General features: G+C 49.1%; 6 protein-coding genes across 8 annotated transcripts; 2 read left to right on the top strand and 4 right to left on the bottom strand.

The window, feature by feature from the left end:
* The first annotated feature begins 197 nt into the window (after positions 1-197).
* LOC4327547 (cyclin-B1-1-like) lies at positions 198-3,180 on the top strand. 2 transcript variants are annotated; one of them, NM_001409132.1, is made up of 9 exons: positions 198-561; positions 922-1,036; positions 1,126-1,216; positions 1,311-1,532; positions 1,640-1,765; positions 1,868-2,116; positions 2,204-2,377; positions 2,483-2,661; positions 2,759-3,180. In NM_001409132.1, exons 1-9 carry the CDS (start codon positions 507-509, stop codon positions 2,892-2,894), a joined length of 1,347 nt encoding a protein of 448 aa, NP_001396061.1. In that variant the 5' UTR covers positions 198-506; the 3' UTR covers positions 2,895-3,180. The 2 variants fall into 2 exon arrangements, with proteins under 2 accessions (NP_001396061.1, NP_001396060.1); NM_001409131.1 differs by having other exon boundaries at positions 1,308-1,532.
* Positions 3,181-3,395: 215 nt separating this feature from the next.
* Positions 3,396-6,499, bottom strand: LOC4327546 (UDP-glycosyltransferase 87A2). Of its 2 annotated transcripts, none has more exons than NM_001409129.1 (2): positions 5,860-6,499; positions 3,396-4,439 (listed from the first exon to the last, which is right to left on the bottom strand). In NM_001409129.1, exons 1-2 carry the CDS (start codon positions 6,404-6,406, stop codon positions 3,535-3,537), a joined length of 1,452 nt encoding a protein of 483 aa, NP_001396058.1. In that variant the 5' UTR covers positions 6,407-6,499; the 3' UTR covers positions 3,396-3,534. The 2 variants fall into 2 exon arrangements, with proteins under 2 accessions (NP_001396058.1, NP_001396059.1); NM_001409130.1 differs by having other exon boundaries at positions 3,396-4,436; positions 5,860-6,498.
* Positions 6,500-7,431: 932 nt separating this feature from the next.
* Positions 7,432-10,795, bottom strand: LOC4327545 (UDP-glycosyltransferase 87A1). Its single transcript, XM_015759354.3, has 2 exons — positions 10,273-10,795; positions 7,432-8,543 (listed from the first exon to the last, which is right to left on the bottom strand). Exons 1-2 carry the CDS (start codon positions 10,766-10,768, stop codon positions 7,627-7,629), a joined length of 1,413 nt encoding a protein of 470 aa, XP_015614840.1. The 5' UTR covers positions 10,769-10,795; the 3' UTR covers positions 7,432-7,626.
* Positions 10,796-11,419: 624 nt separating this feature from the next.
* On the bottom strand, positions 11,420-12,806 carry LOC4327544 (psbP domain-containing protein 6, chloroplastic). Its single transcript, XM_015759376.2, has 3 exons — positions 12,456-12,806; positions 12,011-12,327; positions 11,420-11,885 (listed from the first exon to the last, which is right to left on the bottom strand). The coding sequence occupies exons 1-3, from the start codon at positions 12,784-12,786 to the stop codon at positions 11,715-11,717; spliced, it is 819 nt and encodes a 272-aa protein (XP_015614862.1). The 5' UTR covers positions 12,787-12,806; the 3' UTR covers positions 11,420-11,714.
* Positions 12,807-12,950: 144 nt separating this feature from the next.
* On the top strand, positions 12,951-14,218 carry LOC4327543 (uncharacterized). The gene is made up of 5 exons (XM_015759385.2): positions 12,951-13,156; positions 13,250-13,365; positions 13,450-13,536; positions 13,672-13,830; positions 13,919-14,218. Exons 1-5 carry the CDS (start codon positions 13,030-13,032, stop codon positions 14,057-14,059), a joined length of 630 nt encoding a protein of 209 aa, XP_015614871.1. The 5' UTR covers positions 12,951-13,029; the 3' UTR covers positions 14,060-14,218.
* Positions 14,219-15,030: 812 nt separating this feature from the next.
* Positions 15,031-16,811, bottom strand: LOC4327542 (uncharacterized). The gene is made up of 2 exons (XM_015759366.3): positions 15,349-16,811; positions 15,031-15,235 (listed from the first exon to the last, which is right to left on the bottom strand). The coding sequence occupies exon 1, from the start codon at positions 16,745-16,747 to the stop codon at positions 15,383-15,385; it is 1,365 nt and encodes a 454-aa protein (XP_015614852.1). The 5' UTR covers positions 16,748-16,811; the 3' UTR covers positions 15,031-15,235; positions 15,349-15,382.
* Between the last annotated feature and the right edge of the window lie 60 nt (positions 16,812-16,871).

Raw genomic sequence — 16,871 nt, 5'->3', positions numbered from 1 at the left:
AGGCTTTTCCAGCTCGATGGCTCAATCCATACCCATACCTACACCCAACGGCTAGTTTCGCGTGGCAGCCGCGGCCAATCATAGCCGTCCGATGCTCCGCTTCCTGACCGTTGCGATTCGAAGCCCTCCCGACCGTTGGAGCGGCCGCTCCCCCTCCGCTCCACGTAAAAAAGGCAACGCCACCCGACACAGAGGACGCGCCCTGCCCTAGCTCGCTATATCTCGCCCCTCCTCCACGCGCCGCCTCCAAGAACTGTATACCACCACGCATCAATCACACGCCGCACGCCGACGCCGATTGGTTGATTTGATTGATTGATTGGGCAAGAGGAGGAGGAGGAAGGGGATTGTTTGCTGCTGCTGCTGCTCCAGAGCTCGCCGGAGCCGCGGTGGCTGCAGCGCTCGACGGCGGGGAAGAGGGGTCGCGGGCGGCGCGGCTGCACTCGTTCTTCGCCTCGGTGATCTCCGGGATCTTCGGCCAGGGCGAGGAGGAGGAGGAAGGGGAGATGGCGACACGCAGCCAGAACGTCGCTGCCGCTCCGCAGCCGCCGCAGAACAGAGGTGAGCGAAAACAGCGTGTCTCAGATCTTTGGGGCTTTGGCGGCTGCGCGGATTCGAGTTCTTGTCGTGTTCCTCGTTAGTTTCCTGTTCGGATCCTGTCCCAAGATTGGGTTTTTTTTTTTTACACGAGTTGCCTTATCTTTGGGTAGGCTTCTCTTCCCCCCAAACTTGGTACTCATCGGTTCATTGTCCAGCTCCAGCAGTTGATCTTTGTTCTTGTTCTTATTATTTCATTTACCTGCTTTTTGATTGGATTTCTGAAGAAAAGATTCCAATTTGATCCCTATTTGGTGGTGTTGTTCAGTCCGACTTCTCAAAATCGCGAAATTCTCATAGCGTCTGTCTCCTGCTCAATTTCAGGCAATGTTGCCGCTCTGGGAAAGCAGAAGGCCGTCGTGGCCGGCAGGCCCGACGCGAAGAACCGGCGAGCCCTTGGCGAGATCGGCAACGTCATGAACGTCCGCCTACCGGAAGGGTACGTGATACGACCAATCGCTTAGCCTCACGCTGTCATAATTTCTTCTGCTCTTTATCTGAAACCTTCACTTGTGTTCATGTAAACAGCAAGCCTCTGCAGCAGGCGCCGGCCGGCCGCACCGCCAACTTTGGTGCCCAACTGCTGAAGAACGCGCAGGCAAATGCTGCGGCAAACAAGGTACATCGGCCAACCAAATCCTTCTTTCATTCTTTGTCTTGATTCTTGAAGCATCTGAATCTGAACCTTACTGAAACTATTGGGTCTGCAGCAGAATGCAGTTGCACCTGCTGCCGTGGCGAGGCCTGCGCAGAGGCAGGCCAGGAAGGCGCCTGTCAAGCCCGCGCCTCCTCCGCCCGAGCATGTCATCGAGATCAGCTCTGATTCTGACCAGAGCATGAGGCAGCAGTCGGAGGGCAGCGCCAGCTCTGTCCGCAAGTGCTCGAGGAAGAAGGTCATCAACACCCTCACCTCCGTGCTCACTGCACGATCAAAGGTGGGTTATCCACTGAAAATTTCAAAAAGAAAAAAAAAATTCTGCATACCAATCACTGACAGGTTATCTTAAGTTCTTAACCTGTATTTACTCCATGCTAATGCCAGGTTGCCTGTGGAATCACTGACAAACCTCGAGAAGTGATTGAGGACATTGACAAGCTCGACGGTGACAATGAGCTGGCTGTGGTGGACTATATTGAGGATATCTACAAGTTCTACAAGGTCGCTGAGGTAACTGAGTCGCTCTCTCTGCTTGATCCTTCTTCGATGCCTACGCAAATGCTGTATGTGCTTGGTCACTGAAAGGTGCAATCTTTCCTGGCCTTGCTGCAGAACGAGTGCCGCCCGTGTGATTACATCGACACCCAGGTGGAGATCAATTCCAAGATGAGGGCCATCCTGGCAGACTGGATAATTGAAGTGCATCACAAGTTTGAGCTCATGCCAGAGACCCTATACCTCTCCATGTATGTCATCGACCGGTACCTCTCGATGCAGCAAGTGCAGCGGAGGGAGCTGCAGCTGGTAGGTGTCTCTGCCATGCTGATAGCTTGCAAGTACGAGGAGATTTGGGCCCCAGAGGTAGCAACATTTTTAGCCCCTTTGCTCTGCACTGCCCATTTCTAGCAGGGACTTGTTCTGATTGGATCTCTGTCTATGTATTTGCAGGTGAACGACTTCATCTTGATATCAGATAGTGCATACACTAGGGAACAGATTCTTGCAATGGAGAAGGGGATTCTGAATAAGCTTCAGTGGAATCTCACCGTTCCTACAGCATATGTCTTCATTATGCGCTATCTGAAGGCGGGGGCGTCTGCAGATAACAAAAGTGACAAGGAGGTAAAGAGCCATGGCTTCTGTTTGTTTCTGTTTACCATCGGATTATATTTCATTGCTAAGCAACAAGTTTGAGCGTGTACTCAAAATTTCTTTTGGTGAATGCAGATGGAGCACATGGCCTTCTTCTTCGCTGAATTGGCACTGATGCAGTACGGGCTGGTGGCATCCCTGCCTTCCAAGGTTGCTGCCTCTGCTGTCTATGCAGCCAGGCTCACCCTGAAGAAGAGCCCTCTATGGACTGACACTCTCAAGCACCACACTGGATTTACCGAGTCACAGCTATTGTAAGCACTACATGACTCGATGACTTGTTTAACTAGCATCACTGAAATTCTCCATTGAGCAGATATACTGAACTTTATTTTTCTGCGATGATTTCAGGGACTCTGCAAAGCTTCTTGTTACCTCGCACTCTACTGCCCCTGAGAGCAAGCTGAGGGTTGTGTACAAGAAGTATTCCAGTGAGCAGCTTGGAGGAGTGGCACTTCGCTCACCAGCAGTGGAACTCTGCAAATAAATGGAGATTAGCTTTGTCTCGTATTTCGTTTGCTTATTTGGTTTAGAGTGCAATGGAAGGCGAGTCTGACATTCATTAGGCGTTTGCTTGTTTTGGAGTCAAGAAAGTTTGGAATCTTGACACGCTTGCTATGACTTCTAATGGCCAGGATTTGGCCTTTATGTGATAATACACCTTGGTGTATATAAACTGTCATCTGAATCTTATCAATAACGGTTCTTGATAAGTATGAATGATGATCGAATTACATGTTTGCATACAACAATCTCGTGTCTTGAATCGATCCCATACTCCTCGAAATGTTTTAATAGCTCTGGCAACCTAAAAAAACTGGTAATCAAGTGGTACCATGGAGATATGGTTTGCATCTGTAGTCTCTTGAAGAAGGTTATAGCCACTGGTAATCAAGAAACTTGTGTCTGTGATGTTTGCCAATCGAAGGTTTACTATCATATTCTTGGTGCCTGACAGTAGCAGTTTTGAAACCTTAGATAATCCATGTAATTTTCAACTCACATATAAGATTTATAAAAATGAATTAAGTATAGAGCAAGATATGGTTATAATAGAGTAATTCGAATAAGGTTAAACAAATGATACATTAATTAGACTTTCATCGGCACATTCAAAATACTGGCGTTCATCTTGATGGGCATATCATCTCCATCAGTGAAGCCAGATTACAATGCGAAGATACACCCTTGTCGACTGCTCTATGAGAAATCTCTTTCCACTCAAGAGCGTGCCTCCTTATTGCTTTCATCTCAGCTTCTTCAGATGCCATCAGCCTCTTAACAGCCCTTGCAATCTCCTCCCTTCTGATCAGGCGATCCTTGTCTGTCGAGTCCCTCAAGTTCACTCCAATCTTCCACTCTTCCACAATTAGCCGGCCATTAATTGGTTGATCAAAGAACAATGGTAAGGTGAGCATAGGTACCCCAGCAAAGACAGCTTCCAGCGTCGAGTTCATTCCACAATGGGTCAGGAAGCCCCCGACTGAAGGGTGGCACAGAACCTTCAGCTGATCACACCATGGAAGTATCATGCCCTTGTTGGTGTTACCGACAAGTTCTCGCACTCGAGTGGATTGTTCACGAAGAATCCACAAGAATCTGACCTCACTTGTGGCAAGGCCCAAGGCGATCTCATCAAGCTGAGAGGATGACACCGAGACAAAACTGCCAAGAGAAACATATAGCACTGAGTTCTCAGGTTGACAATCCAGCCACGCGAAGTAATCTATCCGTCCAGGAGCTTCTCCATTGGACTTGGTATGCTCGTTTTCAAGGGTCATATACGGAATGCAGGGCCCAATTGGGTACACTGGGCAGGTGACTAATGATTCAAGAGAGTCGATTACACTGGCCTCAAGCTCATATATGGTGGTGAATAGGAGGCACTGTGCTTTTCTGATGCTAGAGATACATGCTAGGATATACTCCACTGTTCTCTCACTGTGAATTAAAGGCTTGAGATCAGATAACATTATTGAACTTGAAGCCAAGCTTGAGATATAGTGCTCAAGTCTCTGATCAGGGTTATCTGCTGATCAAAAGTAGATAAGATCGTAAGAGTGAATAATTTTGTAAACTGTTAGCAGTAGATGATTCAGATGCACAGAAACTTACCTCTCTCAAATGTTAGTACAAAACAAAAAAACACTAAGACTACTCAAGTTTGGTACAGAAAGTGGATTCATCTTAATAGAGAAATTAAAAAGAAGCGATACCTCTCAAGATTGGGGTGAAGTGGCGATGTGTTCTGCGATTAAACCCCGACTAGGGGATTTGTTGATTGGAGAGCCAAAATGAGAAAGACAACCATTTTGACGACTTAAAAGATTTTGTTAGCTGAATCACGTGAGCTTTGTTCCAGACTCGCAGTAATGGATTTATGTGAAAGAACACTAACAAATTGTTCTCCTATTTGACGGTGTTTCATTTACCACGCTATATTCACACCTACAACTGCCTATATTCAACCACCTTTTTGAACGAATTAAACCCAAAGCACTCAAAACACTTCGGAATGTGCGTATAAGTAACAAACAAAGCTAAGTGTCTGCGCGAGTTCATTCCGCACCTTGTATAGTGTATAGATTTCGATGATCTCACATTTTTTCCGCACCTTGTCAGCTCTGCTTCAGAAACCTTGAGACCGCCCAACACCTCTTCAAAGAATGTCCCTTTGTGCAGCAGATTTGGACTGAGGTTGGGCGTCAGATCAGGCCACGGCGCTTCCAAGACTCATCAGAGGACAGTACACTGCTTGACTGGTGGCATAGCCAAACAAGCAATGCAGAGAAAATTCAGAAAAAAGGACTACGCTCTGCTTTCCTGACGGTGCTCTGGGAAATTTGTACGGAAAGAAACAACCGCATCTTCCGAAGCACAGAGTCGACACAGCCGGCGATTGCAAGCAAGATTGTGGACGAGATGCAGCTTTGGGGAATGGCAGGCGCCAAGGGAGTGCAGAATGTAATATCGCGAGAGTAGTTCTTTTATCACCTTAATGTAGGCGGGAAGTGTTTTTCAAGTACTACACCGCACCCCCTGTACAGTGTTTTTCTAACCTCTCTATAATATAAAACCAGCTCCGCTGGGTTCTTTCAAAAAACATTTTTTCTTTACCCCTAGGGGTTGTATTTTCTCGTGCTATATTCAATGAAAAGGCACACTAATGCTATTTTTCCGTTCAGAAAAAAAAAACAAACAAACAAAGCAAGAAGTAAGTAACATTGTATTCACAGCACCGAGTAATAGCCAACATATGTCTCTCTTGGAGCCTTATCTAGTAAACAGGCAGAAATCAGATTCAGTAAATCTCCTAACTCATCAGTTCATGGATGTAACAATGTGGGTAAATCTCTAAATTGATTCGTATGTGGGTGATTCAGTAAAAAATGAGATTCAGGAGAGGGTAAGCTTGACAGTAACAGGCAATGGAAGCAATGAAGAGACCTCACCTGTTGTGGCACCGGCGACCGGCTGGTGCGGCGGTTTAGCGAGCCACGACGGGAGGCTGTCGAAGTGGTAGTAGGCGGAGAAGAACACGGCGGCCATGGGGAAGAGGGAGCAGACGGGCACGCCCCTCCGGTTGCCGACGTCCACGACCCACGGCACGTAGAAGTCGGCCACGAACGCCGCGACGGGCGCCGCTGTCTCCTCCTCCTCCTCGAGCCGGAGCCGGTCGAGCAGTCGCTCGAAGGGCGCCTCCATCCTGGCGCCGACGGCGTCGAGGAAGCCCGCGTGGTCGGCGGCGCGGCCGTTCTCGGAGGGGATGACGTTGGGGATGGCGCGCAGCCGCACGCCGGGCGGCGCGGAGGAGGAGGAGAGGAGGCCGAGCCACTCCTCGGTGACTACGAAGGTGACCGTGGCGGCGCCCCGCGCGGCGAGGAGCCGGCTCAGGTTCATCATGGCGTTCACGTGCCCGCGCCCCGGAAACGGCACCGCCACGACATGGCAGCGGCACGGCTCGTCCCCGGCGGCGGCGGCGGAGGTGGAGGCGGCCATCGCGCTCGCAATCTCTCCCCTGTTGTGGCTGCGTGCGTGCGTGCGTGCGTGTGGTTCTCGCTCTCCCCTCTCCCTTTGTGTGTGCCGGCGCCACGCTGCCCACACACGCATGCCCACATGTGCACGTGTCGATGGATATTGATACGATCATGTGTGATGGCATGATCATAATATAACATTTTGAGTAATTCTCATTTCGGATCATATTTCATTACTGATAGTTTACTTTAAAACATCTTTTAATCGACGTTCTTATTTTGGACAGGGTAGTCTTGTTTTTTCTTTTTCACTTTTGACTACCGACCCTCGTCTCAAACATATGAACGATTGTTTGAACAATCTAGAATACGTCGATTCCTACTCATCAATAAACTCTTAAATCTCACAGCTATATACAAGTTATTTCTTTTTCATGTAACAAGTTAGATGTAGATAATTAAAATTAAGGATGGTCTAAAACACCATGAAAATAAAAATACCCAATCCAAAACAAAAATATTGGTTAAGGAACTATTCAAAGCAAAACATTGATAATAAAATATTATTTCGTGACCTTGGGTAACAGATCAACAGAGGATAGGCGGAAAAGTATCATTTTTCCCGCCTATTCTAAGAACGAGATGAGTTCGAGTTGTAAAGCCCAATATATGGTATGGTATTTTACTATGAGATTAGGACTGGCTTATATAGTCCCCAAACATAAATGTGGAGTTATAATCTTAACCCCGATGGTGCACAGGAAGTTACTACAATACCCCTATGATGCTAGAAACCCACATTGATGTGGTCCTCCAGAGTTCCTGCCGCTAGTTTGTAAGTGTGGTTGGAGCGGCCCAGCGATATCTTCTCGAGAAATATTCCTCACTAGCAACGTAACCTTCAAGCTTCATTTGCCATGATCGAATAGTACATTTCTCTTGCAGTGGGCTCAAATATTTTCTTTTCCGAACACCGGTCATTTAGTATTTAACTGTCACATTAAGTTAGCCGCAAGTAAAAATCAGGTTGGTCAGTAAAAGGGTATCTGCCATAAGTAAAAGCCTCTTAGGCTGGTAATCTAAGAGAGTGTTTCGATAGAACAGGGATGATGTTTGCCTCGTACAACAGATTACCTAAAGTAAAATTTTCTCTTCCATTATTCTCCACGTGGATACTGATACACAACAAGCATTCACGCTAGTACATTTATTTACTTTTTTGGTTTAATTCACGCTGTTCTCTCACTGGAAATTAAGTCTCCCGTCGGCGAGATCTTTCACGAATCCGTTCAACGAGCGGCGCGACGAGCCACCGTCCGGTCCGTCCTGCACGGCGCCACGGCAAGCCTCGCGCAGCAGCGCGGCCCTCCTCCTCATCTCTCGGCTCTCGCCGTCGTCCGGATCCATCAGCCTCGCCGCGGCGGCACGGATCGCGTCCCTGCCGACGACGACGCCGCCGCCGTCGTCCTCCTCCCTCCTCTGCTCCGACAGGTTGACGCCGATCCTCCACTCGTCGGCCACGACGCGGGCGTCCACCACCTGATCCCAGACGACGGGGAGCGCGAGCAGCGGCACGCCGGCGAACACGGCCTCGAGCAGCGAGTTCCACCCGCAGTGGCTGAGGAAGCCGCCGACGGAGCGGTGGCACAGCACGCCCAGCTGGTCGCACCACGGCACCACCAACCCGTTGCCGCCGGCGATCCGTCGCAGGTCACCGGCGCTGGCGCTGTCCCTGGCCACCCAGAAGAACCTGACCGCGCTGTCGCGCAGCGCCACGGCGACCTCCTCCAGCTGCGACGGCCACATGGAGACGACGCTGCCGAACGAGACGTACAGCACGGAGCGCTCCGGCTGCGCGTCCAGCCAGGCACGGTGCTCCTCGTCGTCGATCTTGCCGGCGCCGCCGTCCAGCGGCATGTCCGAGATTGAAGGTCCGACTGGGTACACCGGGAACGGAACCGCCTGCGTGATTCTGTCCATGGCGCAGGGTTCGAGCTCGTAGAAGGAAGTGAAGAGGACACACTGCGCTTTACGCACGTTGACGAACGCCTCCGTTGTCAGCTTCATTGACCGTTCCCAAGACCGGAAGATCTTGACGTCAGAGAGCCTGACTGATGAGCAGCCTGGGACATATTGCTCCAAGGACTTGCGGCTTAGGTCTGCAAAGAAAAGAAGTAGAGCATATAATAAGTTATGCAATGTTAGGCCCTGTTTAGTTGCAAAGTTTTTTTTTCCAAACTTCCAACTTTCCATCGGATCAAACCTTTCATACACACGCAACTTTTCAGTCACATCGTTCCAATTTCAACCAAACTTGGAAGTTTGGTTGAAATTGGAATAATGTGACAGAAAAGTTGAAAGTTGTATCAAAAGATGCAATTGCAAATATGCATGATGATAGGAATGCTTTAGCATAAGAATTTTAAAAATGCATTGTGACTATTAGTTCCATACTTGTATCTTTTTATGACTGAAAACTGAAATATGTTTCATCCAAAAAAGGGGGAAAAGAGGAAACTTCTCATGTACTAGAATCAAATACAAATATATTGTGGAATAAATCACTCATTTTCCATTATTTTATTGATAACAAGTACTTGTAGTCACTGAAAAAGCAAAGGACTTTACTTACTCAGGACACACCGACAAAGAAATATAAAGTTTATGAGAAAGGGTTGTGCATAATAAGCTAAGGAAGGGCTCTGTGTTTGTGACCTCATTTAATACAAGTAAAAATCTCTGTTTTGGCATCACGGCAGTAGACACGTTTCAGCAAACATTCCTAAAGTTCTTTCGACTGCATCTAACTTCAACACTTATGAACCTATGAAAAAGTTAATTGATACAAAATGCATTTTGGTTTAGTTATATCCAACTTCAGAACTTATGAACCTGTGGAAAAGTTGACTGATAAAAAAAAATGCATTTTGGTTTAGTTGTCCTAGTAATCAGATTATCTACTTCTTTGGTTTCTCCGCAATTCTACATTTTAATAGTGCTGTAGGGGCAACTAATTTATCATTTATGGACAATGTAGCAGAATAATGTTTTGACAATGGTGTACTTCCCAAAATTGAGGACCTCAAAGTCAAATCCCTGTAAGTTTCAGCCCCTATCTTCATTAAAAGAAGGTGCAGTTTTCATCTTAGGCCTTGTTAGATCCAAAAAATTTTGGCAAAAAACGTCACATCAAATGTTTGGACACATACATGGGATATTAAATGGGAAAAAACCAATTGCACAGTTTGCATGTAAATTGTGAGACGAATTTTTTGAGCCTAATTACGCCATGATTTGACAATGTGATGCTACAGTAAACATTTGTTAATGACAGATTAATTAGGCTTAATAAATTCGTCTCGCAGTTTATAGGTGGAATCTGTAATTTGTTTTTGTTACTAGTCTCCGTTTAATACTTCGAATGTGTATATGCATACTTCAAAAAATTTACGCCCAAAGAACTAAACACACTCTTAGGAAAGAACAGTAGGACACTATTTCAATTAGAATTCACGAAGTAGCAGAATTCACTGACTGTGCATTTATAATTTGATTTCAGAAACATTAAAACATAAGATGATTCAGTTAGAAATTGTCTAGACCAAACTGAATATTGAAACAGTATGTTTGGATCATCCAAAGTTCTTGGAAGCATACGATATCTTAATTTGTTTCAACAAGAACATACCCCTATATTTGAAATCCCCAATATTTGTCATTTTCAAGAGTAGAAAAGGTGCTACACACTCGAAATTTGACGTAGATGTCTAGAAATTATTGTGGAAATCTCACATGAAGTCGGAGACATCGTGGAAACTACAGTAGTGTTGATTTAAAGAGAGAAAATTCAAAGCGAGAAAATCGGAGACAAGGACTGAAGCCAAATACCTTGCTCGCCCTCCCGGTCATCCACCGGCGGCCAGAGGTGGATGTTGTAGAGCGCCCAGAAGAACGTGGCCGCCATGGTCCACAGCGAGCACACCGGGATCCCGCGCGCCGCGCCGGCCGGCACGCCCCACGCCAGGTAGGTGTCGGCCACGATCGCGTCGGGCCTCCGCTCCAGCCGGTCGAGCAGCTGCTCGACGGCCACCCCCATCTTGGCGTCCACGGCCTCGAAGAAGCCGGCGGGGTCGGCGCCGCGGCCGTGCTCGGAGGGGATGACGTTGGGGATGGTGGCGAGGCGGACGCGGCCCGCCGGCGGCAGCGTGGCGGGCACACCGGCGGAGGCCAGCAGCCCGTGCCACTCCTCCGTGACGACGACGGTGACGGTGAGCTCGCCGTCCGCGGCCGCGAGGAGGCGGCACGCGGCCAGCATCGGGTTGATGTGGCCGCGGCCCGGGTACGGCACCGCGACCACGTGCCGGGACACGGCTGTCGACGCCATGCTAATCTCTATCGGACTATCTCTGCTGGAATTTGTGTCTTCTTGGTGGAACTAATATAAAGGCAGCACAGATTGGAGAGCTTTTGATACACTGTAGTACTTGATAAGTGATACATAGACCCAGCTGTGAATTGGGAGGTCAGAGCAAACAAAGGAGAACAAATTGGCTTGTCATTTCTTCTGCTCCCACCGTCGTAGCAACCGACGATCCAATCCTATATGTCCAAATTCGCAGTGGTTGCTACATATTGAGATGAAGAGAGTACAAACTAGTTATATAAGGTTTACTTTGTTGAGCCCAAATATCGATAGTTATGTGAGGTTCACTTTGTGGGACCCAAATATTAGTGGGGTGGTGCTTGTGACTCTGTCTAGCGAACATTTCTTGCTTCCATATCCCAAATTACATGCTATTCCGGAGTTGAACTCCATTGTTGCTCTTCTAGTGAACAATTAACAGCAAAATTATAGCCCTTAAGGGTTTATTCGGTTTGGAGGGGATCCGGTTTGGAGGGGATCGAAGAGTATTAGAGGGGATGTGGAATAAATCTCCTTCAATCTCTTCTTTATGGGGATTAACCGAACAAGGTCTAACGATGTTATATTTCCCTACAGTACTGCCATGGTGTCACCTTATTAAAACTGATTATATTTAATCTTAACATAGTATTTAATCTTATATTGAAAAAATAATCCCTGTGCGTTAGGTGCACTGTACACTTAGTTCTCACATAAACAGATAAGCTATAACAGTACTGCCATGGTGTCACCTTACCAATTACAGTACTAGCTCTCTACTATGGTTTCCAAGCTTCACAAGCAACGCCGCTTCTCTTGTAAAAATGCCTCTAGTTTACTTCAGATAAGTTACCCAAGCTCAAGGCTGGGAAGTACTCATCAACAAAATCACCACAAACAGATCGTACTAGCAGACCTGCAGCGATCATCATACTTTAAATGAATCCACTATGGTCTTGAGAACTTTCTCCGACGACTGCCACTGCTTGTCGCTGGCACTTGCGACGAAGAGCACCACCGTGTTCCCCTTGGCAGTCGCCTTCGCCAGATTGTGAGAACCGGTCAGTGCCAATGGAGTCTCTAGCACATAGCTGTAGTACTGCACCTCAGAAGAATTGCCCATGCATCAGAGTTCAGAAACATTTAGCACTCCAAAGACTGTTGATTCAAATAGCTGCACAAGTAGTGTGCAAGTTGTTAGGGAAGTGATCAAGTGAAGCTTACAGTTTGGCCATCGATCTTCTCCACGGAGGTATCGACGAGCTCGTCGGAGTCGAAGGTGTTCCCGGTGACAAAAGGCCCCAGAGAGGCGATTAGCCTCTCAGGGCTACCGATGTCCTCAATCGTGGCGTTCGGCCTGTTCGTCAGGCGGATCAACGGCGAGGCCACCACCTGCACCTTGCCCTGCTTGTCGTCCTCGAATTTCACCTCCACCCACGGCTCGGCGCACTTGGGCTGGCAGTAGTTGCCGGACAGAATGTTGGCCACTCGCGTTTGCTTCCAGGTGGGTGGCAGAATGAACTCGTAAGGTTGCACATTGCCTGGAATTGGTGAACAATCATATTGAGTGGATTCAACACATCTCAGTATGTCACACAACTAAATCAATTTCTCCAGGCAGAGACGACAGCTAACCAAATCAGAAGCCAGAAGCCAAGCAAGCACTTACCAGCTCGAAGTGCAGGAGTGTCCTTGGAAGTAGCCCGGAAGAACACGAACCCGGGGTTGGACGCCGCCGGCGGCAGGACCGCGCCGACCTCGACCTCACGCGCCTCGGCCGGCAAAGGCGCCTTCAGGAACGCCGCGCCCAATGCCGCCCCCAGCAACAGCTCCCTCCTGTGGCTGACAACCGCCGCGAGGGGCGCCGGCCGCGGGGCAGCGCCACCAGCGGCAACGACAGCGGCGGCGCTGTTGTCGTGGGTGGCAGAAGAGCGCCCCGAGCAGGAGGTGGACGGCCGGAGTGCACGGAGTAGCGGGGAGAAGACGGAAGAGGAGGCCATGAATGAGGACGCGTCCGCGCGGGCTCCGTGTCGTGTCTGGTCCGCGCGCGCGAGCGCCACCGGCTCTTTATCCAGACGCCGAGCGCGATATTTTTCTCTCTCGCAGGAAACGAGACCGCAACGACCCGTAGACGTACGTACGCGCGGCTCAGCCGTGTCCTCTTGTCAAACTGGTTGGGATAAGATAAAGGAGCGGAGCCCGGCAAAGCCGAGCGGCAGCAGAGAGCACAGCTCGGCAACACCATGGCGCCGGCAGCGCTAGCCGCTCCCATCGCGTCCATTTCCCCCAGCTCCGCCGGGAGGGTCACCGCCGCCGCCGCCGGCCTCCGCTCTGCCAGGATGGCCAGCTCACCTGTAGCCCAGCCCATTGGTATTGATTGCTCCTTCTTCCTTTTCTTGCCCTCGCCTCTCGGCCTTCTTCACGGATGTCACCTGTCTAACCTTTGTTGCTGTTCTTGCAAAGGCGAGGCAGTTGTGTTACGGCCCAACCAGATGTTCAGATCAGTGCTGCGACAGCGGAGGCGTCTGGTGGTCCGAAGCAGCAGCTCAGATGAAACCAATTCCACCACCGAAGAGAAGGTATATCCACACGACCACACGCCTGATGAATTGAAAAAAAATTAAAGCCTGAACCCAACTGTGACGACCATGTTTTGTTCACAGACGCCATTCGGATACACGAGGAAGGACGTGCTGCTCATCGGCGTCGGCGTGACACTCTTAGGCTACGGCCTCAAATACGGGCTGGAGGTGACGTCTGTTCTTTCTCTCTTCTCCATCACTACTCCAGTTCGCTGCTTCTTGGCTTTGACTTCATCATCAAGTACACTTCACTGACGAACATGTATGCCTTCCCTTTCACATCCTTGCCACAACTGAACACAGCTGGTCGGAGTCGATCCCTTGCAAGCAGGAAACGCCGTCCAGCTGATCATCGTGCTCGGGATGACGGTGGGGTGGATCTCGACGTACATGTTCAGGGTGGCCAACAAGGACATGACCTACGCCCAGCAGCTCAGGGACTATGAGAAGCAAGTCATGGAGGTTTGACACTTGTTCATTCTAGTATGCAGTGTTTGTTACTACCAAGAGTATGAGTGACTGACCTGAAGTTTCTTGCTCTTTGTTCCAGAAACGATTGGAGAGCTTGACAGAGGCTGAACTGCAAGTTCTGCTCGAGCAAGTAGAGGAAGAGAAGCAGCGGCTGACTCCAGTGAGGGATCAGGGTGTTACCTTCACTAGGAAAACGGAGGATCAGGCGAATGCCAGCTAGAACACCTTGATTCTGTAATTAGCTAGCTCTCCTGCACTGTTAGATAGCTTGAATTAAGAACTAGCGGTGGATGTGGATCGTACGTCATACGAATGACCAGCTAATGTCTTCCATGTTTGTGCATCATTCTGAAATAAAAATAGTTGGTAATTCTGCTTATCCAGATTTCCAGACACGTTTATCTTTGGATAACCCAATATTTGAACAAAATAAACATCTGAATACATAAATTGCTTTCACAACAAACATTTCGGCGTGCTCCACCACTCTTACACTCTAAACTTGCTAATAAAACAGTAATGAATAGATAAACTACTTGTGCAGTAGAACAATATCATTATTTAAATCTCATCAGAACTGCAGCGAAAATTTTTTTGTTAGAAATAACGAGATAAATGCATTAACATATGAATTTCCATGTTATACTTCAATTGCTTTGGTATTGTGTCGGGCAAAGAGGAATGTGCAGAAAAATCCAGAGGGTTCTGAGCAACCGTAGGAAGTATAACATGGAAATTATTCATCACTTTATCTACTCCCAATACCAGGGAAAAAAAAGAACTAGATGTAATGGTATATGTATCTTACGAATTTGATTGAATGAATCTGAATCTTTAGCTGACGTTGATCCTCAGCAGGGAGTGATCAAATCCCAGCATAGCATGATTCACTAATAAAAATGCCTCTTATGGTTAGTACAAGGTAAAAACAACTGTAGGATGCATGTAGTACTACATTAAGGTTAACGAAATTTCCTTGGAAACGATCTTGACTGAATAATTCTTTGTTTAAGGAAAAGAAATAGGGTACAATACTTGCACTGTTGCCTATTAAGCAGCACGGAGTATATGCACTTCACCTGAAGGTTAACAAAATTTCCTTGCAAGTGGTTTGTACTGAATCGCCATTTATGTTAAGGAAGAAAAATATCTATACAATACTTGTCTATAGAAACACTGAGCTCATGAAGATTAACAAAGGAAATGCGATCTTTACTGAATCACCCTTCTTTAAGGAAAAGATATATACATAGTGCTATCAAGTAACACTGAGCTACATGTATTACAACTGAAGGTTAACAAAATTTCCTTGGAAGGGATTTTGACTGAATCGCCTTTGGTGAAGGAAAAGATTTACACATTACTAGTGCTCTTGAGCAGCAGTGGGTTGCATGTGCTACATTGAACATCAACAAAAAAAAAAATCTCCTAAGCAATGTTTGACTGAATCATCTAGTGATGTAGAGAGAAAATATCAGATAAGAGTAGAAGATTCCCTTGGATACATACCATGTTCTTCGACACCTTAATCTCAGAGAGTAGATCAGACGAGCACTTCGACCTTCTTCTTCCCCTTGAGGAAGACCTCCCTGTCAACAAGCTCACGCATGTATCCATCAAACTCCACAGGAACTCCACCATTGAGCCTCTTCATCTCCAGAAACCACTTGCTATCTCTCGCCCAGAGTTCCTCAAACGCATCTAGGTAATGCACACTGCTGTACTTTGCCTTCAGCGCATCCAACAAGACCACGTTGATGCCCTCTCCCGCAACATACACCTGCCTTCCTCCTCCATTGAGTCTCTCCTCAATCCTTCTTCTGAGGTTCCCATCATTGCCACCAACATGAACAGAGTCAAAATCTACTTGCATCCTTGATATGATACCATCAACAATGTCCATCAAGCTTGGCGCCGTGCGTATTGCTCCCTGCGGTGGACGGAGGACATGCTCAGCTTCGCCCTCGCACACATTGTACCAATAATTCCCTGGCTCCACGTCCCCAAATTTCCTAACGATCAGGGGATCCCTCGACTTGGAGAACTTGGTGGGCGCAACCCTGCTGTCCTCGATGATGCGGACTCCAAGCTGACCCTGTGCTCCCCACTTGTCCCAATCCTCCCAGAACCGCTTGTGTTCAACGATCCCGACCACGGATTGCAGGTGCTCAATGTCAATATAGAAGGCGAGGCGCTTGCCCTCCTCGGGCATGCCCCCGGCGTAGGCGGCGGCGAGACAGACGCTGAGATCGAGGACGAGGGTGCGGTTGAGGTAGCGGGCCTCGGCGATGGAGCAGAGGAGACTACGAAGATAATGCGGCATGGGCTTGCACCGGTCGCCGCCGCCAAGGTAAGAGAGGTACTTGCCCGCGGCGAACTGGGAGCGCGAGAGCGCGGGTGGGGGCGGCGGGGCGGTGGCGTTGGTCCCGCCGCGGCGGGGCTTGCGGGCGAGGGGGCCGGAGTGGTATTCCCCGATGGAGGTAACGGAGTAGGCGCAGGTGACGGGGTCGCGGGCGACGGAGAAGCGGCGGTAGTCCTTGTAGTTGGCGGAGGCGGTGGATCGGGCGCGCCAGGCCATGTCGCAGGAGGACGACGGCGGGTCGCCGGGGACGGGGCGGCCGAAGCGGTTGAAGTGGACGTCGGGGAAGGCGTCGATGGCGCGGCGCATCATGAGGTGGAAGAGCTGCGGGTCGGCGCAGTCGAGCGTGGAGGTGGTGTCGCAGCTGGCCTGATCCTGCTGCTCCAGGTGGGACGTGGTGGGCGTCAAGGCGGCGGTGGGAGGGGAGAGGGAGATGGGGAGGTTGCGGAGGGTGAGGAAGAGGAAGGCGACGAGCAAGAGGGCGGCGGCGGCGTGGGCGGAGGAGGTGATGAGGGCGCCCCGCCCCAGCAACGGCCGGCTCGGGTCCATCCGGCGACGGCGACGGCCGACGGCGATGAGATCTGGTGGCTGATTGTGTAATAAAGCCCCGTCTGCAGGCGGCGGACGGTGGTGAACTTGTTTCTAGGAAGACGACGAACTGTTCCTCTTAATG

This window comes from Oryza sativa, chromosome 1 (assembly GCF_034140825.1).
Source record: "Oryza sativa Japonica Group chromosome 1, ASM3414082v1".
In the NCBI taxonomy this organism is placed as follows: domain Eukaryota; kingdom Viridiplantae; phylum Streptophyta; class Magnoliopsida; order Poales; family Poaceae; genus Oryza; species Oryza sativa.
The sequence above is the reverse complement of the archived record's forward strand: the minus strand, read 5'-3'. Positions and strand labels throughout refer to the sequence as shown.